Source organism: Varroa destructor, unplaced genomic scaffold (genome assembly GCF_002443255.2).
Source record: "Varroa destructor unplaced genomic scaffold, Vdes_3.0 BEIS01000414.1, whole genome shotgun sequence".
Classification (NCBI taxonomy): domain Eukaryota; kingdom Metazoa; phylum Arthropoda; class Arachnida; order Mesostigmata; family Varroidae; genus Varroa; species Varroa destructor.
In genome coordinates, this window is record NW_019211867.1 from 73,435 (window position 1) to 99,493 (window position 26,059).

The window sequence follows — 26,059 nt, forward strand, 5'->3', positions numbered from 1 at the left end:
TGCCATCACACGTGGAGAGTAAATAGTTTGTCTACTATAAACAGGAGACCAACTGCAATCTGTGTATTTATATTGTTATTGCATCTTTTGATATCCTTTAGACCAGTGATTTGCCTCTGAAACAGGTTATTGTAATCGCATGTGATTACAAATTACCGTCTAGCTTGAATGCAAAGAAATTTTGCGGATATGATTCCTTGTAAACGATTGTATTTGATATACACGATAAGCTGGGTTGTGGCTTTGTGCGTCGAAGCACACGTGGAATCTCCATCCTTCAAATACTCCCGACAGGCAAACGAAGCTGCGCAGGTGTGTTGATTTACAGCGCATGAGTTACTACTCGTATTTAAAATATTTGTGATTCATTTATACGTTATTTTAATTAGGTGCCATATTAGAGTTGTTTTAACTATTGATGTTTATTACCGTGTAAGTTGTTTCAAGGAATGTTATGCTGTGAGACTTAACTAATAAAGTCATTGAACGATAACTAATAACCATTCAAAGCATAACAGCAAAGAATTGCATTGGTGTCATTCTATTTAGTTGTAAAATTCATTTTCTACTTTCAAGTGTTCGAAAGAAAATCGCGTTGTTTACTTATTGATTTGCTTTTCTAATATTTTGGTCGCTGATAGTGAGTTACAAAGTGGTCATTATTGAACTATTGAAGTCCTGGTTGAAGTGCAACCTTTAGGCCGAAAATTTATTATTTATAGATAGCAAGGTAATTCTGTAGTGCTCTCAGCTATAGAGCTGTTATCATACACGCCACACCTTTGTAAGGTTGCGTCACTACTATTTGATGAGTGTGCTAAATGAGTGTTAAGTGCTAAATAATGACGCCTTTGATTACTGGACATATCGATCTTTGAAATTTCAGTTCAAAGTAAAATTTTGCGCTCTTAAAAAAGTGATCAAAACGGCAATGTGGAGAAATCATATTCCGATGGTATGTAACACTTGACCATCAACAACGAAGAATTGGAAAACCGAGACAATGGACAAAGATATGGGTACTTTCCAAACGGTCTATGTATGTAGTGGGTGCTCCGTCTAAATCCAGTTGAACTTTAGCCGGCTGTTTCTGGTGTTGGATTCTACAAACGGCTTGGGTTTGTCCTCTCTTCGTGATACAAGGAAGTAGCCAACTTCTAAAACATAACAACAGTTATGGCGAAAAACTTTTAAGCGACAGTCCTACTTTAAGCGGCGATTAGCAGTTATCAAATCTTTTATGCTGGCTGAACATTCAATAAACTTAAAACCTATTATTTTGTCCGACATTGACGGTCTACATTATAACCAGTTTTCATGCGGCTTCTGAAAAATTGAAAGAAGGCTCCTTTCGGGTAGACGGAAGATTTTCGATAGAATTTAGATATAATAGAGCTTGGAAGTTCTTGATTTTTTGCTAATCTAAGACTACTGACCTGCTGCCAGCACACATTTTAACTCGTCTGTAACTTTTTGGTGTATAATTCATTTTACCGACTCTCTAATATGTTTACACAAACCATCGTTCGACACACGGTTACTACCAAAAATCTATTTGCCGATTGACGCAAAATACTTTAAAAAAAGACTGGTGAGTAGTTTAGGCTGCGAATCGAAGACGCAACGGCAGTGACCCCTAGATATATTAAATGAGCATGACCATCAAGAATGGCACTTTATAGAAAATTCTGTTAAAATATTCTAAGTCTAAGAATCACGCCCGGTAGTGTGTGCTTAGTTTAAAAAGAGTAGGTCCATGCCTGCTGTCATGCGGCCTGAAAAGAAGCTGGTGTTGCGCGAGCTAAGGCAAATCAGCGAAATCAAAAACTTTAATTTTTCGTTGATCGTAACAGTCACGCACTTCGCATTTGGTACTACCCGCCGTCTGCTGAACGCATACTTTGCTTCTCAATCTTATAAGATTATATAGGCTCACGAGCCTAAGTATGTAGACCATACTAAGCGTCAAATGTTAGCTACATAGACTAGTGAGCAGTCGGAAGGCGATCCTAATTTAGCATATATAATCAATTGTTTCGTTGATTCACGTTTTCACTTAAGTCAGTAAGCATCTGGGTATACGAGATGCTTAACGGCCCTTACAGAAACTACATTGTAAGTTTAAAGTGGCTATGCATCGTGCTCTATCTCTCGTTCTCGTTACAGAAATACAACATTCTATGGTAGAAAGTAGATGTGTGATTCCACTGAAACAGCGCCAGTTGCTATTGCTCATTCGAAATGCTAAGTTAGTTGAGGAAATTAGGTAAACGTAAGTTTACCGCGAAGCATACATATCATGATCATTCTGTATATACTGGCTGCGATTCTTCTGTTTATTGATAACACCCCCTGAAAATTTGCTTCTCGAAGTAATTGTTTTCGTCGTAAAATGCGTTTTCAAATACAGTTTGCTCTAAAACTCTTTTCTGCAGTGCTATTACCATCAAGCCCTTGAGAAATCCGTTGTTTTCGAAATCTTCCCAGTGTGCAACACAAGTATTATATACAATGCGGTTGCAGTTTTATACATTCAGACGATCAAATTCCTTACAGAAATAAAAGAAGTTCATATAGGGCCTCTAGAATATCTGTTTAATTTAGTTCAGTGCTGTCATCACCGTCCATCTCGCTTCATCTTCACTTCGCAATAATTGCGTTGCTTTTTTTTGAAGTCTATATGAATGTAAGGCTAAATAAGGTCTGTGTTCTTTATCAACGTTCGGGTATTATCGGCTGCTAGTGCTACAGATTAAAATAGAAACCGTGTTTCATGAAATCGAAACGCGCATAAACGAACCATGTCAATCGATCATTAAAAACGGTGAGTTCCGCGCCTCTGAATAATCGGCTTTGTAACACTTGAATCGTACTATAATTATTACTATTTACATTAATAAAAATTATTGCTAGCATAATCGTCCACTTTTTCAGCTGTAAAAATTAGCTAAAATTCACTTAAAAATGCTATAAAAATCACTATAAGTTTGCGTTTGTTGTGTTGAATTTTCTTGAGTGGCTGTGTCATTTTCCTTTAGTTATTAAATAAGCGAAAGCTAATTCGGTATTAACCTATTATTGCAGAAGCGCGCCGCATATCTTCACGCAGATCACGGCAACAGCCAAGAAAACTACAACACTTTACACGTCAGCTACCACCTTGGACATTCTCATGGACAAGACCATGATCAGCGTAGACATTTCTTTGAAGATGAGAATGAACATTCCCATCATGATTACTCTTCTCGGCACGACCACGGTTATTCTGACGCCCCTTACCACAAAATCCAAGGTAAGAGCACGGGTGTACAGGTCTATCGTTGCTTTTTTAGACTGATTTCTTCTGACTGACAGACTTTTTAGCCAAATTTCGATAAGATTCAGCTAGATTTAGATAAATTTCCAATGAGCAATATGCATTTCTGTTACTACCGGTACCCGGTACTTTCAATGTGGCCGAAAGTGAATTTGGTTCCGATAAGCTGGTTTAAAACGAGTTATTAAACAAAGTGTAGTAAACTTTGTTTTGCAGGAGAACACTTCCATGGACACCGCAAAAAAGAGACTCCACTAGACATAACAACGTTGTGGATGCAAGCAATTGGGGCGACACTACTAATTTCAGTTGCCCCATTTTTGATTCTAACACTCATACCCATTGCTGGTCGCACCGGCCATGAGGACTTTTTAAAGGTAATCTATTGGCACTTCAGCCAGGTAAACCTTATGTATCATAGCTAGTCCTTTGTTCGCAGTTGCTGGGCTGCCCGCCAAAACTAGTTTCCAGAATTGTCGAATTTTGTGGAATAAATGTGATAAAGACTATCACCACCAATCAATGGTTGTAAGAGTTCATCCTAATCTGTTAGTAGTGTGGGCTTTGAACCACATTTTTACGATGTTGGCCTGCGATATGCTGAATGAAAGTCCGACTTTGCTCTACTCGAGCCCGCTGTATGCGGCAACTCTCTCAAATGAACTCACTAGATGTGACCTTTTTCTGTAGTTATAAAGCAATCGACACGTAAACAAACGTCATTAAGACTTATAATATGTAGGTATGTAAATTTCGTTATTAAATTACACGTCACGTTTGCATAGGGTTTTAGCAACAAATAGACGGTATGGAAGATAAAAAGGGTAGAGTAGAGACGAGAACGATCAGACTGAAAAACAAGATATAATTCGTTTTATGTAAGAATAATATTTTCTGTTTCTGAAGGAGGGCTCTTGCGTAAAAGACTCGCTCAGAAAATAAAAGTAGTTACCAAGTTAAAAAATAAACCGATACAATTTTCTACAAAATTTTATCTCTAGTTCATTTTACTTGCGACCTTTCCGTGAAACTTGTTGTCAGGGCCAATTGCCAATAATCAAACTGTATTCGAGGTAAAACTCGAGCTTCGCGGTAATGTGCCCATAAATGTTAAACTGTCGCTCTTATCTGGACGATAATTGCAATTGCGCTGCATATGAAGTGATTAGTGGAACCGATAGAGACCAAGGTCGGTCCTGTGTTTATAGCCAATTTTGGGTTTTAGCCAGTTGGCACATCGAATCTATCGGTTGTCAGTATAGCAGTCATTTTTAAATGCCAGCAAATTTTCAAGCACATAGCCAGCTTAGATGTTAAAAAGTTGATCGAGTTGCCTTTTTCTCTAATATCCTGCAAGGACCGACGTTGGCTTTGGAGGTGTGCAGGAGTTGCACACCTGGTATCATTTAGCTAAAACCTTATTCATGTGTCAACATTACGCTGGTCGGCTATGTCCGTCTCGCAGCCGCGCAACTCTCTGCGCGATCAAAGCAAGCCTAACGTTGTCCGCATCGGTTAAGACAGAAATAGTACTTAGAAATAGATGTAATAGAAAGAAATCGTACTTAGACAGAAATAGATGTCGGAAGAAATGCTGTGGTAAGTTTCAAAGAGCGTAGAGCTCTCACAGGTTTTGATTGATAGGATCTAGAAAACGCTCAGTTTGCCCACTGGTGATGGAACGATAAATGGACCAAAATACTTTGCGCAGGGAAATTAATCCCTATTGTCGGTGATTAATCCCGCAGGATTACTTCGGTCAACGCAGGCCTCAGAAAAGTATACATAGCAAAAGTCGATTTAGAATCTTTGTCCATTTGGCGAGCGCGTCCGCTACTACGATATACGAATATTCGACCAATGGACTGCAGCCGTTGACAGAAGGCGGCTTCATAGATCGAATGACGACCTTTCGCGACTGTACCTCCTACTTGATTGAGCCCTATTATAATGTTGCTTACGTTGTAGTTGTATTTTGTAGCCTCAATCTCTGTTGCTAGACTATCGGCTTCACTTACACTAGCGCCTGTGTATGCATTCTGAGGCGACATCGTTATGGAATGACGAAACGATTTCTAAAGACCGTTGATGGTTATAAAAGCAGTGCAGCGCGCTTACTATATCTAGGTAGAGAGGCCAGTTTTCCCACTGTGCAAACAGAATGAGACTCGAGAGTTATTAGTATCAGAGCAAGTACTTTGCTGAATAATCTACCCAGGTGAATATGTCTGCAAGAATACTTAGCTTCTACCGAGATTCTGCATGGTTTTACTGTTTAGTAATTAAACAATTAAGCGCGTCTCCTACGCTAAACTTTGGTATTTATCACGGCTTAAAAAACCTTACTTAAGCAAGATGATTGCGCATCGCTGGGAATTTAGACAAATAAGCCCCTCCTTTCATTGCATATCTCTACGAGCGGGCAACTGGTAGAGCTTCGGAGCTTTGAAGATTAATAGTAAGCCCTCCTGCTTAACTTGCAAATGAGTTCAAGTAGTAACAGCATAATGTTGAATATATATTTATGTGCTATCGGAAAACCTGTGAACTATGGCGCCACTATCGAAATTGCTGTTACCGAAATATTATGAGTTTGCAGGTAGGCTAAGATCACGTGCGTGCAAAAAACACTCTGTAACGGATGAGTAGACCCAGATTGACTCCTTAAACTCGTATTGTGTCCACAATAACCTTACGGCAATTGCTCTTGCTGATATCGACTCCGCCCTATTGATTGGCCTTCGATTTTTTAAATCATATTTCTCTTTATTCACATCGAATACGTACTTAGTAATTTATTACAATAAAAGCAATACATTTTAATCGTGTTTGAAACGACTACGACCGGAGACTAGTGCGTGAGCTATACTTCGACCTGTTGTATACCGGTCGGACCTCCGCCAACGAATCAAAAAATCAATAAAAAGATTGTATTTTTTTCTATATGTTGTTGTATATATGATATGTTTTTTGTAGAAAAGATTGTATTTAAACAAAAACTACTATTTGGACGATTTTTTTGCATATGCTACGAATGTCATCCCTGAGAATCGTGTTTGATTAACGTAACCACCAATGACCATAAATACAGCTGCGAATCTCGCTATACAGCTGGAACTAGACTATTAAACGGTCGATTTCGAAATATTCTTTTTTCAGTCCTCGAATAACTTTTTGATGCTGTGCTAAAAATATTGCTAAGGTAAGCTATACACTAGAAACCCCAACAAAGTCAAATTTTGGGCCGCTGCTAGGCTAAAACTACTAAAAATGCGAAGCTCAATCTCAAAGGCTCAGAGGACAGGAAGGCGCGAAAACTCTTCAGAATACTGACCGCTTGGGTTTATTTGATTATTTATTAAACTAGCATTCTCTTCTCTAAAACGACCGTAAATTTCTGTATTCAAATGCATTAAAAATGGCCTTTTGAGCCATATTGATAAATTTTTGAGCCCTTTAAGGTTAAACCTTAATGAGGGTCTTCAGGTTTGCTTTATGAAAGTGTTCCTCTTTTTTTAGGAGCCGCATACAAACTGGCAATAACGTAGACGTTGACTTTGGGTAAAAAAAATTTTGATGGGAATTTATCGAGCGTGGAAGAATTAGATAATAACTGAATTGCACGCAAATGCCGAAAACGGCGCACCGTTATTCTCCATAACGAACTGGTTTTCATTTGATACCGCCAATAGTGTGAACGCATGGTCGTTGCGATAAACAGCCTAGCAAAATTTTCCCCAATTTAAACATGGCGCTTTCCAGCTGCTTTCAGATTCTCCTAACAGAGTTTTAATTGAGAGACTCAGTTTACGATTGCGAATTATTAAGCTTTCGTAGGATCATGCAACAGTTGTCATATTAATTTTCATGCTCCGTGAACTAATTGCTACTGATTTCCGTGATGACCGGCCCATACGGTTTACGTGCTGCTACCTTAAAACATTTAGCCTTGGTCGATTTTTGATCGAGAATACATCACAGCTTCCAACTTTTGGATTTCCTAAGACACTACTGTGGAAACCATGAATTGTCCGCACTTTCGTTTCGTAACCATAGGGCACTAGATGACTGGCATTGGTAGCACTTCTGTACCTTATAGGGAGCAATTTCTTTTTCTTATCAGTCCACCTTTTTGGTGCACAAATCCATATCCCATCAAATTTGTGCAAAAACGTAACTGAGAGAAAACTAAATTTCATTAGCTAGATGTCGCTGTTTACGTGCATCTTTCTAACCAACCTTTGACCAAGGTGTGTCATAAAGCCATAGCCGTAAGTCTGTTGGTTACTTTGTATCGTATAGAAGATAATAATAGAATAAATTTTTATGGACGTCAAGACGACGCACTCCGTGCTGTCTTTAACGAAAATTTTACTGAACTTATCATATGATGAAATTGGAGCTAGCCATTATTTTTTCTAAGAAATGAGCCTCTAGAAAAATGCCAACAAGCTAAGAGCAGAAGCGGCTCTGTTCCGAAAAGCTGTTCACATTGTAATATTTGTAATCAAAGAGCAAAAATGACAGAATCAATAACAGCGCCCAACGATTTTAAATTTAACATACTTGAGTAAAAAGTAAACGCACATGGCGTTTCAGTTAATACGTTTCATTTTCCAAATTGTATGCTGGAAAATTTATTATGTTTTCGTTTTACTTAGTCAAAACTTGTTGAAATTTTTATGTTAATTACATCGCCTTCGTCGAAACCATTGATAAACGTGCTCACAGGTGCAGACATCGTGTAGAGCTATTTTCTTTGTTAACTCTGACACCTAGTGATAGCGGTTAGGACAAATAAATAGTATTCTGTTTCATTCATTAAAAGGGTATGTCTATAGTTAACGAGCGGATTTTAGTACTGCTATCTGTGCAGAGATTTTTTTGCGTTATTCTGTAAAGGAAATTGTAAAAATCCTTTGACGCTAAACACATTTTGACTGACGTTTGGGGTCCTGCATAAACGTAACGTCTGCAACTGGTCCGTCCATAGTATAACTACAGCTTTTTACAGGCACGATACCTAACCTTGACACAATAATGGCAAGCCACCCTCAGGACGCTTCAAGAGATGTCCAGAATTTTTATTTTCATGGTTAATGGTGCCTTTCCCGTATTTTGATTTCTGTTTTCAAAGTTCATAAGGATGTAATAGAACCTAAAAACGGGTACTACCACGGTTTCGCCATCCGATCTTGGTCTCGCGTTTGAAAGACATGTTATCCTCAAACTATAAAAATATCTATTAAAAAATTACTTTTCTTAGTTCTTTCTCGAAGCTGTTGTCATGTTTGTTCAGCATCTAGGAGGAAATATGGTACGCCGATTCTCTTCCGCTTTCGTATGTTTTCAGATATATGGTTATAGTAGGAATTTCAATGAAGCGCAGTTGTAATGATTCCAAATTACTAGGCTCCGATTACGAAGAGCCTATTACAGAGACTGTTTGCGGTGGTAAGCATTTCTTGAAATGCTACTACAAAATGGAACAAAGCGGCTGCACGAGAGCAGCTTTGCATCAGTGAGGTTCAGCTTAATGTCAAATGGTAGGCGCAATTGAGTTAAAACCTGAACCACATTATGATAGGCTTATCCGCCAATCGTCTTTCTCAATAAAAGATCGGCTCGAACACATGCATGTAATATTTAGATATTCTCCGATAGTATGACGCTGTTTTGATCGCTAGTAATCTTAGCAACTGATTCTTTAGCGCGCCTTTCACTAAGCTTGGCCATTCAGTATCACACTACTACAGCTACATACCACCGGTATGTAAGGTATATCTTATTAAGATGTTTGAGATTTAATTGAATGATATTGTATCGCATTTTCCATTTCTCCTATTTATGATATGTTGATGACGCGCCCGCCTTGGAAATCAGAGAACGAATGCATATTTGGATTAAATCAGTCCAGAGACTTCGTTTCAAAAATTCGTCATTTAAAGATCAAATAATTAATAATAAAAAAAAATATTATTCCAACACTAAATTCAACGTTATTGCGTTTAGACTTTGTTGAGTTTTGCATCCGGTGGACTGTTAGGTGACGCGTTTCTCCACCTAATTCCTCATGCAATGAACCCTCACAGGCACATCGGACCAAATGACTCGAAAGATGATCATCACGAGCACTTGCCTTCAGACGAACATGGTAGTATTTTTTATTTCTACTAAATCACTTGAGGAGAAAACCTTAACTAAACCATCTCTGAATACATAAAAAAAAAAAAAGGTTATATAGCTACCTGTTACTTCGGGCGATCAAGTTGGAATCAGCGTACCGAAAACCTGTTCGTATTATAATGATTATTGGTCACGCATGTTATCAATTCTACGAACTGGTGTATTTCACTGCTTGAACCCTAAATATTGACATGTCTATTTTTGTTTGACAAGAAATGATAAAATAATTATTTGCTAAAATTATATCGTGCTTAAAGTATAAAATTAATGTTTTTGTTTAAACCATGTTCTAGTTCAAGGTAAAAATAAATTTGAATCAAAAAATTTATTTTAGGCCACCACCACGACAATACTGTGGGGCTCGGCGTTCTTCTGGGTATCCTAGCATTCCTTATTGTGGAGAAATTTGTTCGTATGGTTAACGGTAAGTGTGACCTGTTTTTATTTAACTCCTAATGTCTCTTGTACATACTGTTATTATAATTATTAATAAGTAATTATTTATAAATTATCGCGATTCTATTGATGCTCAACGAGCCTGAGATTTTACCTATATTACAAAAAAGATGTCCATTGACATTGATTGAGATTGATGTTAATAATTTCAACACGTTTATGTTTGTTGGGCCATCATGTTGTTCTCCCTTTTTGAACTTTGATAAAAAGTTCAAAAAGGGGGATTATCTTCTCCTTCACGTTTTTGCTTAATTAAAAAGTTACCATGTGATTTCATTCACCTTAAGCTACATACGTAATGAACATTAATTTTATAAAAATAGTCCTACCGCTGTTATTTACATCCTATTCCCAGAAGCCATCTGCTGTTAGCTAAAAGTATTCACAAAAAAAAACTATCCAGGTTCCTACGATGATGAACAATCGGACAGCACAGAAATGGGTCAGGTTCGAATTTAGAGACTACTTTGTTCTTTTAGGTAAAATCCAAGCAATTGGAAAGGTGATGAAAATAGTAATTTTTCTGCATAGTACGCATTCTATGCTGACAAGGCCTTGAAGCAATACTGAATAATGGTACCGAAACTTGCCATAGATGGGACAACTGATAGTTAGCTGTAAAAAAACACATTGCTCTAAGGCGGTATTTCTGCTCCACCGGTCAAGATGCATCCAGCGGGCAACGAAAAATCAGTCGAGTTTTCGCTATAAAGATTGCATGTCAGACTGGGAAACAACATCTTTGACATCTCTATCTTGCTTGTTATGGGGATTGCATACTGCACAAAAAAAACCCCAAACATTTGAAGACTGAACAATTCGCTAGCGTTCAGATATGCGTTTTGAACTCAACTGCTTGGTAGGATCCAAACGGACTTCATTTTGAAGTTTCGCTCGTATCACGTTTTCAAGAAAACTATCGTCAGATAAGCAGGCCATCGATAGGAAAAATCGACTGTGACATAGCGACGATCGTCAAACAGTTTTACCTGATGCGATTTATTCGAAAATTTGGCGTGGCGTGGCGAAAGGCGTGGGCATGATGTATCGTGAGGACCATCTATTTCCAAAATATGTACACGCATTATTGAATGGCGAGTGTTAGCAGAAAATAAGGTGTTCGAAACGTACCACAGTAATTAAGCTGCTAGAAACAACATGTAAACCGGAATCAGTAGTCCGAGACCAATCGGGATCCGTACTGCCAGTAAAAAACGGCCGCGGCAAATTTGCCAACAACATCATTTATATATAGCAGATCCTTGGACCTCAGAAGTGCGTAACAAATGGAAGTTTTCATTTTGGTCTTAGCTCGAAGGGACAAAGTTCATGGTCTTGTAACAATTAAAACAACGCGTTTATTTAGTGGATCGGTTTCTCTTTTTTTTTTATTTATTGCTTTTTTTTCAAATTCTCGTTTTTTTTTGTTAAAGTATACACCCCGGCTATCTTTTTCGTGAAACAAGATACGACGACCTTCAACACAACATCAACAATGTGCTTCACCGACAGGGGTAACCGGAACGGCTGTTGATGAACATATCTAGGTTATACTCAGACTGACAAGAGATCCTCCCATAGATCGATGAGATGGCATGGTAACCATATGTGCACTGATACTTTCCTGGAAATTATTTTTGCAAACGATATTGTTTAAATCGGCGTGACTGCATGCTAACTTTACATGATTTCTATGGCAATGCACTTAGAGATGTATTAACCGTTTAGGCGATGCCGCCCTCAGTTTGTCGCTTGCTGATCGCCAATTACAAAACGGCTTCTGCATTTCCTGCAAAGGCCGAATCCTTTGTATTCTTTGCATTCAAACTGCAAATTATTTCAAATCTAGTTTCTAAAATGGCTTTTTAAGTTTTTTTAAAGAAAGTCAGTTTTTCATTTTTGAAGGAAAAGCCATTCAAGTTAAAAAATAAGAGACAACAAAGCTGAACGTTTGAAGGCTAAAAGTAATGGGAAGATCGATTTCAATCCGACGATCGAATTAAAAGAAGAGAAAAATGTAAATTTGAGATATAATAGGCGCCGTTTTGATACTTTGTATTTTAAATTGAAATAAAAAGAACATTTCCAAGCTATATTAGTCTTCTGATTACTTAACTTTGTTTTGTTTGATCATTTCTCTGAAATAGTTCTGGCTTTTTATCTCTTCACGGGTTCTCGTAAAGAGTTGTTTTGTATTCACATAGGTTTTTATCTTGAGTATGGTATTTACTTGATTGACATGACTAAACTGTCGTCGTTTGAAACCCACCCAATAATCTATACTCGGAAATACGTTTATCGCCCAAAAAAAAAGAAAGAGTCACAGGCGTGTACGACCAATGATCTCTCAGTGGTATCTAACACTTGGACACCAACAAAATGACAAATTGAGAAGAGAAGTAATAAAAAAAAGTGGTGACTTATCCATTAACTGAATATATTTTCTTTCATCTATTTAACTTTTTCTTTCTTCGAGGTTGCTCAGTCGAATAGTCTTTATTGGCTTTGGAGTACAGCTTGTAGTATACTTCACCTTTGACGGGGAGAGGCTACAAAGCAGAAAGTCTGCAAAATGGGCATCGCGGTCTTTGTTATAAGATGATAAATTTGAATTATCGTTTACAGACTACTATGATTCTTTCCTTATGTATCGGAAATATATGTGAAAACGAATCCCAGAACGATTATGCCTATGGGGTGCCATCACTAACTAACCCTTCAGCCACGTTTTTTAATAATACTGATTGCACGGTTATATCACAAAAAAATAGAGTCGCTAAACTTTTTATTGTGAAAGCAAAAAATCGGTGCTAAGACAACTCTAATTATTTAGCAAAGGTACTGCACACCGTGCCATATTATGACTTCATCCATGTATCTAACAGCTCTCATACTTACTACGCAGTTTTTAAACCTTAAACCCTAGATTCACTAAAATTCGGTTAGAGTGTGACTGAGATTCAGATTCTTTGAAAAAAAGGAATGTATCTATTATATATATTCTCGTAAATTTTTTCAAGTCCGATTTGTAATCTTTCAATGGTAATCCCTGTTTTGTGTCGCCCACAAAGCGGTTAGGTTCTTTTTGTAAGAACAAGGCCTTAAATTCTGTAAAAACTATTTAAATATTGTTTAACCACACAATAGCTTGGGCCACAGTTGTAACTGTGCTATGAAGCGTATATGAGTTGATACAGCCATTGCCAAAAAAAGGCAATACCAAGACTTTCTGCCTACTCCTCAGTCTTACGAACCCAGTTAAATACCAGTACGTGTCAACATGGCAGCAAATAATTGGTGCAGTGTCATAAAGACAGTTGTCTTCCTATTTTTTTTTTTTTTAGTAGTATAGTTTCTTGACACATAGTGAGACAGGTGTATAGAACTATATGAATCTATAGTCGAAGGTATCACTATTATAGGCAATCATTCGCACGGAGATCACGGTCACAGCCACTCACACAGGATCAACACGTCACCCAGTGCTACCGAGTCCACTACTGGCGATAAAAAGGACATGGCAAAAGAGTCGAAAAAATCAAAAGGGCTGAAAAAAGTGTCAAAGGAAACAGCTGCTGGAGATCGCAAGGCAAGAGAGGATACTAAATTAACCAAGCTTTGTGACCGTGGTGTGTGAAAATTTCAATAAATTGAAGCATATTACTTTAATGCAGTTCAGATATGCTTGAAGCACTTGTTCACTTATTATCAATAAAAAATCCAGTAAACAGCCTTCCCCACCAAATAAGCGTTTATGATGAGTACAAGTACATATACTACTTGGTATTTTGCTGTGCACTGATGTTTTTAGCAGAAGCTGCATTCCTTGGTGAAATGAGTCTCACAAATAATACTGTTTTCTGAGTCACGTTAAGGAAAGTGTCGCTTGAAAGTATTTAAAATTCTTGTTTTTGTAAACACTTTCAATAGAGGTTATCTCCATCATGCGTCTATGAGGAAAAAAATGTGCCATAAGGTGCTATCGGTGTCTTTCTCGATTATAGCTTTAAATGATTTTTCCGCTTTTCAGATTCTGATGTAGAAGGATCGGACATTCGAGTAGCAGCGTATCTCAACCTCGCTGCTGATTTTGCTCATAATTTCACTGATGGCCTTGCCATAGGAGCATCGTTCCTTGCAGGTACGTACGTACTACCTTGTGTTTACTATCTTGATACATTGCAACCGTTTTCCAACCTTCATTTCGATTTGTAATATTCCAGGCAACACTGCAGGCATTGTATCGACAGTAACGATTTTACTGCACGAAGTGCCACATGAAATTGGTGATTTCGCTATTCTTGTTCAAAGCGGCATGAGCAAACGCAAGGTTTGTAGCGCTAAAGCAGCATATAAACAAAATATTTCGTAACCTTTCTACAAGCAAATATGTTTAAGGAGCCATTTTATCTCACTTATGAATAGGGTTTTTCACGGGTAACAGTTGAAGCCACTTGACAGTTACAACTCCTAGAACAAGCTATGATTATCTACAAGCTGTTTATTACGTATTTTCATGCTTTACAACGCTTTTGAATCAATATACATTGTCTGCCAGACACGGCACCCCTTATCGACCGGATGAGACTTATCGCAGACGTCATTGTGGTGACCTTTGTTTTGTGTATGCTCAACGGAGGAGACGTCCGCTGTGTTGAAAAATTCGATCGACGATGGGTGGAAACGTGCTGATTGATAGGTGATGGCTAACTATCGTAGTCAGAGTAGAGAAGGATATGTTAAATATTTATTAATAAATATATAAATTTACTCTGGCCTGTGCTTCGAGGTCTGGTCCAATTGAAATTCGCAAGGACAAAAAGAGCGACCTGATTGTGGATTTGAATACGGTGCGCTTTCACAATTGGGTTACGGAAAAAGTGAAGAAGAGCATTGTCAGAGCGCGAAATTCATACAGTAACTTTTACAAGCAGTGTACGTTCACTTAGTACTAAATTAGCTGAGTAGATAAGCGTTATGCATTAGGTCAAGTGGTGGGCTCACACAGGTGTTACACATGAAGTTAAATCGTTGGCTACACACATTTTATACACTACGGTAAGTCATGGATTACGCACCTCAACATACACAACCGATTTTAAGTGTCCTTGCGATAATTCGTTGGATAAAAATCTATATAGAACAGGGTCCATATGGGTGCCTGCGTCTTTTTTTATTAAGAGAACACTGATACTAAATTTTAATGCTATAAAACTGCTCAATTATAAAAATCTCTATAAGTTAGTAATTTGGTGTAATTCGTGTTAGTAGGTCGTTTGAAATTTACAGGTAGAGTATATAACTGTTCGGTATGGAACATTTGGTGAACGATAAACAAACAAAACAGGCTCGTTTTTCAACCATAACTTCGCTAGTCCCAAACTTAAAAGTCTTCAAGGACAAACTGAAAATCGTTGTATTGAATTACATTACATGACTGCCCTAGGGGCTATATGGGCTAGGGTAAGGTAATTCTATATAGACCATTGCATTTTAAGCTTATAAGAAACCTGGCTGGAGTTTTAGCAAACGCCAATTTGCCGACAAAATGGCAAATATTTGACATGAAGCTATCTAATTTTCCTATCATTTCAAAAACTGTTCACGTTAAACAAATGTCTACATATGTGTGCCAAGACGTTGCGCCTTTCAAAGCCGTATCTAGCTATATAATTGGTATCTTTGTATCGGAAAATCTGCGATGAAATTATCACGGATGCTCGTCGCGGGCGAGATCTACGGTTTTTTCGTTGACAAATGGACTTCATAAAATATGCACCAGGCTACTAATCCTTTCTCACCGAAAGTGAAAACTTCTAACCTCGTTTCTTTTAAAATAAGAAAGAAACTAGAGCCAATTAACAAAAAACGATTGGGGTCACTCTTGGCCATTTCAATATACTGTTAAATTCTTTTACGATACTAAATGTAAACGAAGCGCCTGCCATCGAGCCCCTGGCTTCTAGCAAAGCGTCTGACTAGTTCTAGGGTACTATTAATCGCGATAAACAGTGTAACGGGAAGAGTATGTGATCAAGCTCATTAAAGTAATAACCTTCCTATATACCCTGAACCGCTAGGTGCTAGTATCTCCGAAATGCTTAATAACATTGAATTCATAAAGAGATCAATTAATAGTACTTAAAGGTATTCGCCCACTTGTCATGATTTAAGACGTAACCATCTTATGCGGTGAAATAACAGGCGTGTTATGTTTATGGTATGTCCGGACCAAAACAACCGATACGACCTTGTAATCTACCTGATAAGCAAAAAGACTAGTTGTTTAAGTGCTTTGAACAATCTTAACCATCCTGAAAATACGCGAAGGGGCTTTGACCAGACTGCTCACCACTCTCCGCAAAGTAGTGCCCAAAGTTCTTCTACAGTAACAAAAAAAAAGCTAGAAACGAATGCCTCTTATCTTTGGGCATCTGAGTTTTCTCGAAATGTAATCTAACCACTACTTTTTGCAGTTATTGTTAACCGGACATTTCCAGAATTTGTTCTTGAGAGCATTCATTGATGCCGTTTGAGATTTCCAACATTCGTTTTTGAGAAATTCACTGATGCCGCCGAAGATCGGTTTAGATTTTCTGATCTGCCGAGAGAGTTGGGACCGATTCTGAAACGTGCCAATAAGCAAACATCTGTTTGACATTTAAATCCCTTTTAGAGGAACTAAAGGTGAGGTTAGTAATAACGGCGAGGCAGACCTAAGCTATTGTGCTTACCGAAGTTGATATCAGGCAAATGTAAGCTAACATCGTTGCACCTAAAGCAAATGGTATTTCAGTTCATCACCGGCAGAAGCCTCGCGGGTTACCTTTGTTCTGATTTTGTAGACTCTGAGTACGAGAGAGCGTTTAATATTGCCAGCTACTTTTTCAGGAAAGCAAAAAGCTTAATGCCTATGAAAACGTCAAACGACTGTCTAGACATATTTATATTTCGAGGTATTCATAGGCAATTAATAAGCACCTAAGTATATACTAACTCTTTACATAGTATACATTTGAATTGCTTTCGTGCCGACAAAAGCCGATAATGTAATTAACGGCAAAGAAACATCAAATACCACCAAGGCTGCTACGTAACTGTGCAGCCCAGCGGCCTCAGTGACCTGATACTCTGTCCGATATTTCTTTTTATATCCGCAAAAAGGATATTTTGATTGCTGTAACAGAATTACTAAACGCTGCAATAGAGCTGGTTTCTTATTGCTTAGCTGTCTTGTGATGTACACTTCACTCGCGCCACATAAAACACGCAGAGTGTACAAAAAAATACCCCCGCTCCTCTTATACTGAATGAGGTAGAATTTTCTTCTCGATCTTGAAAACTTGGACAACTGGATTCACTTATGGAGAGTGCAACTAGTTTATACGTACAACCTTAGCTTAGGAGAGACAGTTTTCGAAATATTCGAAAACGAAGACGAAATCCATGTTAATGTTTTTGCCGACGAAATCATGTTTACAGATTTCCAAGACCTCGACATATAACTCCACCTAAGCAGGTTATATGAGTCAGCGACATAAGTGTCGTAAATGGATATTCTTCGCAAATGCAATGAAATAGGAAGCCCATGTATGTCACAGAAGCGTTTTTGACGAATATATGACGAATTTATATATATATATATATATATATATCTTGACGAATTTTTCTCTTTTATGGCAGTAATTGCTTTCAACAATAGCGTCAACTAGATATTGACTCACACAGCACCGCCTTCTCATATATATCTATATGTACATGGGGGTAACCATATAGCTCTACCAGGTGGATTTATATGGGCGGCTAACTATTTGAAGCGATTTAGATCAAACAGATTAGAACAGATACCGCTCTGAGTGTAACTGAATGTTTGTTGGAAATTTTATTGATTTCTAAAAGAGCTGTTGACATACAAATGAGCATCAGACTTATTTGGGCAATATCGTCCTTTTCGATTCTTTCGGACAGCTGAAGCGAACAAGCCCATTTTTTTAAAAACGAAACTACTCATGTGATTTTATCGGAGCAACGGACAGTGTACAGGTTTTGACTCTTTTCCCTTACGATATGGTGGCAATCAATAATGAAGCTGCCCGCACCAGAGCACCCCAATTTAGAAGACGAAGGGCTGTGTTGCTGAAATGACACTTTATGATAGCCCGACTGCCTCGGCTGATCATCAGTCTGCGCAATTGGAGGGAGAAAATCATCTTTTGTGAATGCAAAAACATCTTTGTCTTCTGGAATTCTTTCACGATATACGAAGATGAATATCGTTTTTGCATAGACTGCGATTTGACTACCGTGGCTTACGAAGCCAAACTTCGAATGCGTTGCAAGGTTGCCCCGTCTAGGGTTTTTTCGAGCAGCACCAAAGAAGTACGATGTTATGGACGTCTGCCTACAGAACGAACTTAATCGTGCTTAGGCTTATGTGAGTCCAGTTGCATAATTAACAGACACGGCTTCTTGAAGACAGTGAATGGTCGCGAAAAAAACTTCCTTTGTGATCCGATAGGTTTGCGAGATCTAAAACTAGCATACCCGTGAGCATGTGCTCCCTAAAATGAATCCTAAGAAATAAAGGAGACAGCAGATCTGTGTAGCCGCTCGCGAAAACTAAGATGTTGTAACAAACATTTCGCGTCGTTACGATGTTATTTAAGCAGCTACTTATGTTTCTTTAGGTGCAATCAGTCTTGAAGCATTCATTATCATAAGAAAGTACGTTTGAAAGTACATGCAGATTAAAGATACTCGAAGAAGTGGAATGATATGGCTCCGTGAAAATCTTGGAAGTTCTTTAAGAAAACTTTGACCGGTTCCTCATTAAACTCATTGCACGTGCAAAAGACATTTTCGGGTTGTAGCCAAAAAACTTATTTAGAACGCGATCATCTAATCCATGATGTCAACTGTCCGGTACGTTTATATCTAGGCGTTTAGCAAACTAGTACACAACTGACTTTGCCTTGAGCATGATAGAACTTTATATAATCCTTACGCATTTGGCAAAATATGCTGCTATAGTCTTTTGACGTTATTAAACACATGACGTGCATGTTCAAACAAGCTCGGTTCGAGTACCAGAAGCTGCGGCTTTTCTCACAGCCTTGAGTTGTCGTTGAAACGTGGCCCGGCTCATCCCAAATTCACAAATGTTTCCATAATCGGACGGTCTTTATCCCTCTCGGCTGGACTCTGTACCTTTTTTGTATGTACACACTGTTTTGAGATTTTGCGTCCACTAGCAGCTAACCACTATAGAACTTTACACAGGAATGACGACGAGGAGCGCCAAAGCTGGTTATCTCAATCATTTGTTACATGTATTTATCACATAATTTGTTGGAAAGCGTCTAGTGTTAATGAGCAGGACACAGCATTCAAGTTATTTAAAAACAGAGCAACGATAATAAAAATAGAACTTCAGGAATTTGTCCATACGCCATAAAAATAATGTTTTACCATTTTATTAAAAGTAAATTTGCCGAGTGGACTAAAAACAATAAGCACGTTTGTAAAAACTTACGAGGCATGATATTTAAGATTTTAACGGATTTAGAATTTTAAGTGATGGTTTTATGCTTACAATTTAGTGTTCATTAATAGAGTAAAGCGTTTGAGTCATATCAGCGATAATTGTTCCTGCCAACGATGCTGCATGAGAACACCAATGTCGCAATTTCTTTTAAAAACAACCTTGCAAGTATGACACATAGGGACAAAAATACAACACATGTGTTCGGCATTGTATGACATATACATACATAGATATGTGCGACAGACTCAGAGGCAATTATTCTAATTTTACGATGTAATAAGTAGCTGACGACATTTCGTTTCATAACGTTCAAAATCACACTGGCATAGATCGGCGTACTTCATTCTGTGCCGTATAATTCCCATGGTGATGGTGTTATATGGAACAAAAGAAACTGTTATAGAAAAATAAGTTGGTTGTTTATCGTTCAGCAAAAGTTTCTTTATCTTTATCTTCTAATATTTGGTCATAAATACAACCGACGAATTTCTCCTAATATCTGACCCATGAAACTTCCGTAGTATTAGAATTTCAAATGAACGTTCGTTGGCTAGAAAAAGACCCCGAAAGAACTGGCCCTGTTCCACATAGCTATACTCTTTCCTGCCATTTAAAAATTTCATACGATATCATTACACCTAACGCAACCAACTGCAATGAGATTTTTCTAGCGTGGGATATAACACGTGGCGACACTGCCACTAGAACAGCATTTTTAAACTGCTGTGGAAGAGCAGATAGGACTGCTGTGGCTTACTGAGACGTGTGATGCAGTAGCTGTTCACCACAGCATGTACGAATATTTGAGTGCAATTCTACTACCTGGTTTCGTTCTTTTCCACTGTGGAAGAGATACAGATTAAAATTGCAATTATTCTTCCTTTCTATTGAATGACAGCAAAGTTCTTGTAACTAAAAATGATCCTGATGTTAATTTCATGTTTTTATGGCTATACATGAGTTGATAATGGTATTACGGAAAAAGCTTCCGGAAAAGCAGTTGACTCCAATATTTAGACATATGCAGTATCGAAAAGAAATGGGTCGGAACACCAATACGTGCAACCGGTAATGCAGCTCAGAAAATGAATGATGTGGTGTTTTTCTATCACGAAAAGTAGAAAACAGGGGGTTAAAAGCGTACACAACGCAGTGAGGGGATAGGATTATTCTAACCACGTTACAAAACGAATTTATAACGGTTTCTCAATTATGTCAATGGCTGGAAAAGCGCGGAGCCATTGTGCCTATAAGAAGCCCACGATGTTGCATCAAAATGAATGGTTTTAGCTGTCGCAACGAGCCCAAAGATATCCACTAAACTCTCTCCATAAACGTTTCAAGTGGACTAAACCATTGTTAAGGTTTGACATTTAAAAACTAAGAAAAAAGGCTGTTTTTCAGATGAATCGCTTTTTGAAATTTTGGGTAGTAACGCTCAACACTTTTGCAGGCCTTCCGACCAAAGGTCTCACACCTTCTCTGTAAGACGTCCGAAAAAAATAATGGTGCGGGCCGTGATTTCTATTCACGGTGCAAAAGCTCTGTATTTTTCCAACAGAATTATGAAAGAACGTCAATACAGTAAGGTAATTTAGACGAAAATGCTGCCTCAGGCAGTGCTTCCCAGAGAAGAAACCATGGTTCGTATGTCCATGCATAACATATCACCACATCATACGTAAAGTAGGTCTTTGAGGTGTTTGCCGCTAAGGGTGTTGAGGTTCTGCCGTGATCTAAAAATTCGCTCGATTTGAACCTGACATAAGATGTATAGCTTTACTTCAAGGGTCAAGTCATGACCGCGCAGGAGATCGAACGAAGATCTTATAACTAACGAATACAGTGTTTTCAAAATGGTACGAAAACGTATTCGCAGCACACTAGATCAGTAAGCACAGCCAAAAGTGCTATCACATTTGATACAATTAAAAAGTAGATGGTCATTCAATATGGTCTCCCTTCGCCCCAATTACAGCTCTGATTTGGGACGTACATCATTTACTAATCATTTTCAAAACGCGCCTTCTATAATTTACAAAATAACTGTATCAAGCATGATCAGTAAGTACAGACTCGTTGCTAAATAGCACTCCACGCAAAAAATTTGGCTGACCAAAAGTTTGGCCCGATAGTAAGGTAAGACTCCCCAAAATACTACGGCTCAAAACTGTCGAAAAATAGGAAAAGCGCAAAAAGGCTATTGTAAGCTAACCATTGGAGCTACCCTAGACGACTTAATTGGCAGTTGGTTTGCTCCCCCCGAAAATAACCTCTTCTAGTTGTATCAAAAATCCGGAATAAAATGGCTTTTTTCATAATTTTGCTAAATCTCGAGCCGTCATGAAAGCCTTCCTTGAAGTTCTCGAGAATTGCACGGCAAAACTGTAAGCCGTCGACTTCGGAAATGGAGGATTTGTCCCGTGAAAGTGAGTTAAACAATAGGCGGTCTTCGCTCGAATTGCAAAGTGTTTTCTGTCAATATGTATTTGTGGTCTTGTTGCAAAGAAAAACAAGGATAGTGAATAACCGGTTGCATACTGTGACAAACGGCCACAAAAGGTTTATTCGAGCCTAGACGGAATGGTAAAGACAATTTATTATATAAACATACATTTATCCACAACTAACACAGTAAGTATAATTAACATTCCCGTGTACCTTCGTGAATTGTTTTCAGGCAATGTGTTTGCAATTAGTCACAGCGATTGGCTGCTTGTCAGGAACAATGGTGTCTTTACTAGCAGGCGGTGTTGGGGCTGCCCGTTGGGTTTTGCCTTTTACTGCAGGAGGTTAGTGGCTGGTTGCCATTCTGCGTTTAAATACATGAGACATACTCAAACCTCAATAATTATTGTGAACAATATGGAACGTATTGGCGAACTTGGTAACTAAATGTGTTCGATATCGATTTCAGGATTCATCTATATTGCTACGGTGTCAGTTATTCCGGAATTGTTAGAGAAAACGCGGTTCTGGCAATCTGTTAAAGAAATCATAGCACTTGTTCTGGGGGTTGGCATGATGATGTTTCTTACGGAATTCGAAAGTGTATAAGTTCGCGAATATACAAATATGGGCTATTTTTGTTAACCGATTGTGAAAAAATGCTTGAGATTTTCTATGGGCATAATCTTTGTTGCACAAAGAGCTTTTTGTTATACAAAGATCCATCCCTATCCTCATCCCGTTGTTTCATATCTCCATTTCTGTTTTTAGTCAACATATTTGCTCTTATAAAACTGGAAACAGCAACATTTGTTGTAAAGATAAGTATCCAAGGTACTTCATATGAACATATTTCGCCTGACACTATATTATGTTTCTCATGATATCTCTAATGACTACATGTGGCCTGAAGCACACTAAACTAATGCTAATTTAGAACAATGTATGGCAAAACTTATGGCTTAAGCATCGCTACTTATTAAAAAGAACGTTATTAAAGATATAAAGAGCGACGAAAGTATAAGTAGTCCTTTTCATGAAAATTATTACATGGATAGGGAGCAGGACAAATAACAGACAGATTATTCTTACTCAGAGCGGCGTATCAATGTGCGTGTGACATTTGTAACAGAGTGAATAAATAGTGTTGTGCACTACCCGTATATCTGCACGATACAAACAAACATTTAAGCAATTCATATATTTGTTTACCATCTTCTGTTATGTCACTACTATACAACACGATGCATGTAAAACGATAATTTGTAACGGACACTTCTTTCGTTAATGCCTATTAAATGAAATATATGAAGCCGTTTTATGACTGCTGCTAGGTCGGATACGATTAAGGTATAAGAGCTCTAGCCTTAAGCCGGTATGTTGTCAAACTCCAGGCAACGGGCTCTTCCTTTAGAATTTGGTGGCAGCGACTAAACCTATGAGAGCGATTTAACCACCACCTGAAGGCCGGAGAGCTGCCGATTACGGCTTAATTACAGAACACGGAGACAAAACAAGGAACATGAAAGCCACCGGTCGGATCACCACAAAAGGCGAATCACTCCGAACTCGTTTGCTATAGGAGGTACACTGCCCTTGAACCAACGGTTAGTACCAGTAGCAGCACTCAGTCGTGGTCCGCAAAATCGCTGGCGTTGAAGCAGAGACCAAGAGGCAGACAAGAAGCAGAGAGACCCAGCCGCTAAGTAGTATCAGCGAAAAAATTTGGCGGACGAGAAAGCTGGTGTCTAGGTAGACCAGGGGTTTACGGGGAAAAAGCGGTCATACACGGTACGAAGTTGCCAGATTTGCTCCGTGAAGGCTCCAGTAAAAGAAAGCGTCTAGGACGCACTATGAAGACGGCCGAAGTGTGAGGACTACATTCCATTGGAGGAAACGTGGGGCGACGACGCGAAGCTGGTAGGAAAGTGGCCGGGATGAAAACCCAAGACCCGTGGTACACCGAGTTGCAAAAGGCACTAATGCACAGGGAACACGTGGATGCTAAGTGGACGCAGGATGACTGGTATCAACGATCAGATGTTGAAATCAAGAAAGTAAAAAATAAACAGATGCGTGTGTATATACATATATATATACGGGTGTAGGCGCATGTAAGCACAGAAAGGGGGACAAAATCAACCTTAGCCCACCGTACTTGTACTAGACCATATTATACTAGGGCTAACAGCTTACCGAGTGGTAAACACAGCACCATGTGCAGTCGAAGACTACATTTAGAAGTAATATTTGTTATTTATCGAAGTTTCCAATCAAAATCTGGGGTTCATTGCAGTGATATTTTGCAAGTGTTGTCTTACCATTTTCAACTAGGCGGCAATGTGAATGAAAAAAATTGCGTGGGCTTATATAGCTCAAGTAAGTGTCAAGTAATTCTCTTGCAAAAAGCCATTGTGTGGCGTGGCTTGTAAAGCAAAAGCGTTATTGGACCCTCTTTGTTCGGAAATAACGAGCTGCAGCCAGTTAAGGGCGAGTTGTGTCGCGACATATCATAAACCTTTTTATAGACTGAATGAAGTCTATTCAAGGCGAGAAACCTTAGTTTCACCAGGATGGGAAACAATAAGTTCGCTAGAAGCCTTGTTCTCAGACCGACTGGTCTCGATTTGCGTTGATATAGAGTGGCCGTCTTTGTCCCGTGTTTTAGTTTTTGCTCTTAGGGTCATGTGAAAAACAAGATCTAATAAACAAGCCGAAGAAAACTACATCCGTGAAGTGATTGGTGGAAATACAGTATACAGAGTCGTAATCTACCATTACAGGTTTACTGAACGGAAATTAAGCAAACGGTTACCGAAATGGCAGCTGACGGACATTACTTTCTATTTATATTGTAGATTAAGCTCCCTGGATTGCAGCAAGGATGAAAACACACACGGAAACTTGCTTCTGTTTTCCATATCGGCGTTTCAAAATGAAGCGGGTACTTTTATCCAATACCGCTTCGGGAACCGCTTGCATAACTTGAATTACGGCTCTGTATACTTAAGCTTTAATTTCACTAATTACCTCACGGATGCAATGTTTAAATAGCTCATTTTTTCCAGTTTTTTTTTATTAGACGTTGTCCTTCACATTACCCTAAAGACAAAAATTTAAAACACAGGATAACAATGGCCACTAATGTCACCGTATGCGTACATACCGGCGTTTTTTTTAACCTAGTTTAATTTATTGATGTTACGGCCAGCCTAACGTACTATAGTACGCACCAACAGTTTTTCGATGTAGTTACTTGGTTTCACATAACCCTTTATACTTTGACTGTTGCCTTTTCAGCCTGCTATAATATAAAAGGCGTAACCATTCTTACAATCCAACCGTCCTGCTACCATAAACCAGTTATCAAATCAGTTTATTTTAAAACTTGATTATTACTACACCCAGCCTAATGTAAGTGATTACTGGATTGTAGAGCAACACCTTTACAAGTCCCATAAAGACCCCGTGATATTAACTTTGTTATGCCGTTGCCACCCGTAACCATGTTATTTTCTGTTACTCAGTTTTAGCTTGGCCACAATGGTTCAGATAGTTCAATACAGCTCTACTACCCTCTACTAGCAATGATGGTTTAGTGGGTTAATTCCGCTTTCCTATACAAATTTTAATGCAAAATTTAATTTTCTGCGATTGGATACCTAGCGCTTTTGTATCCCTCTACTTAAACTCAACTTGAAAAATCGCCAATATACCTGAAAGCAAGCTTTACCTTACTTTTAATGTAAAGTCATGGCCGGCCATGAACGTAGCGTTAATGTGAGACCTTGAATTTAGCCTTGTACATTTCACCGCTATTCCAGCTGTTCAATTGGAATGGAATAATAATCTTAATACTTCGTTTTATTTCAATTAATTGTAACATCTAGAAATAAACAAACCACATGTGCTACGAAGGAATAAGATCACCGGTTCCCAAATTATCGATATTTCTTTAACATAGCGGCCGCGCTTCCTCGTTGAAACGCTTACATAATAAAATGTTCCCGATACGTCACAGAGCTAATCTTGTTTTCCCCATTTCGATTAATCGTTTTCCAGGAATTTCCTGTGTTTTGTAGAGCTAGTTTTAAATATATATCTACATT

General features: G+C 38.4%; 1 protein-coding gene across 5 annotated transcripts; it reads left to right on the forward strand.

Annotated features, from left to right (window-relative positions):
* Window positions 1–25,972, forward strand: Catsup (zinc transporter catecholamines up). 5 transcript variants are annotated; one of them, XM_086976347.1, is made up of 11 exons: window positions 3–312; window positions 2,744–2,824; window positions 3,085–3,292; window positions 3,533–3,693; window positions 9,329–9,470; window positions 9,837–9,926; window positions 13,381–13,587; window positions 13,989–14,099; window positions 14,182–14,288; window positions 22,183–22,294; window positions 22,420–25,972. In XM_086976347.1, exons 4-11 carry the CDS (start codon window positions 3,592–3,594, stop codon window positions 22,557–22,559), a joined length of 1,011 nt encoding a protein of 336 aa, XP_086832473.1. In that variant the 5' UTR covers window positions 3–312; window positions 2,744–2,824; window positions 3,085–3,292; window positions 3,533–3,591; the 3' UTR covers window positions 22,560–25,972. The 5 variants fall into 5 exon arrangements, with proteins under 5 accessions (XP_086832472.1, XP_086832475.1, XP_086832473.1 ...); XM_086976349.1 differs by lacking the exon at window positions 2,744–2,824 and having other exon boundaries at window positions 2–312; window positions 3,516–3,693; XM_022816713.2 differs by lacking the exon at window positions 2,744–2,824.
* Window positions 25,973–26,059: the final 87 nt, after the last annotated feature.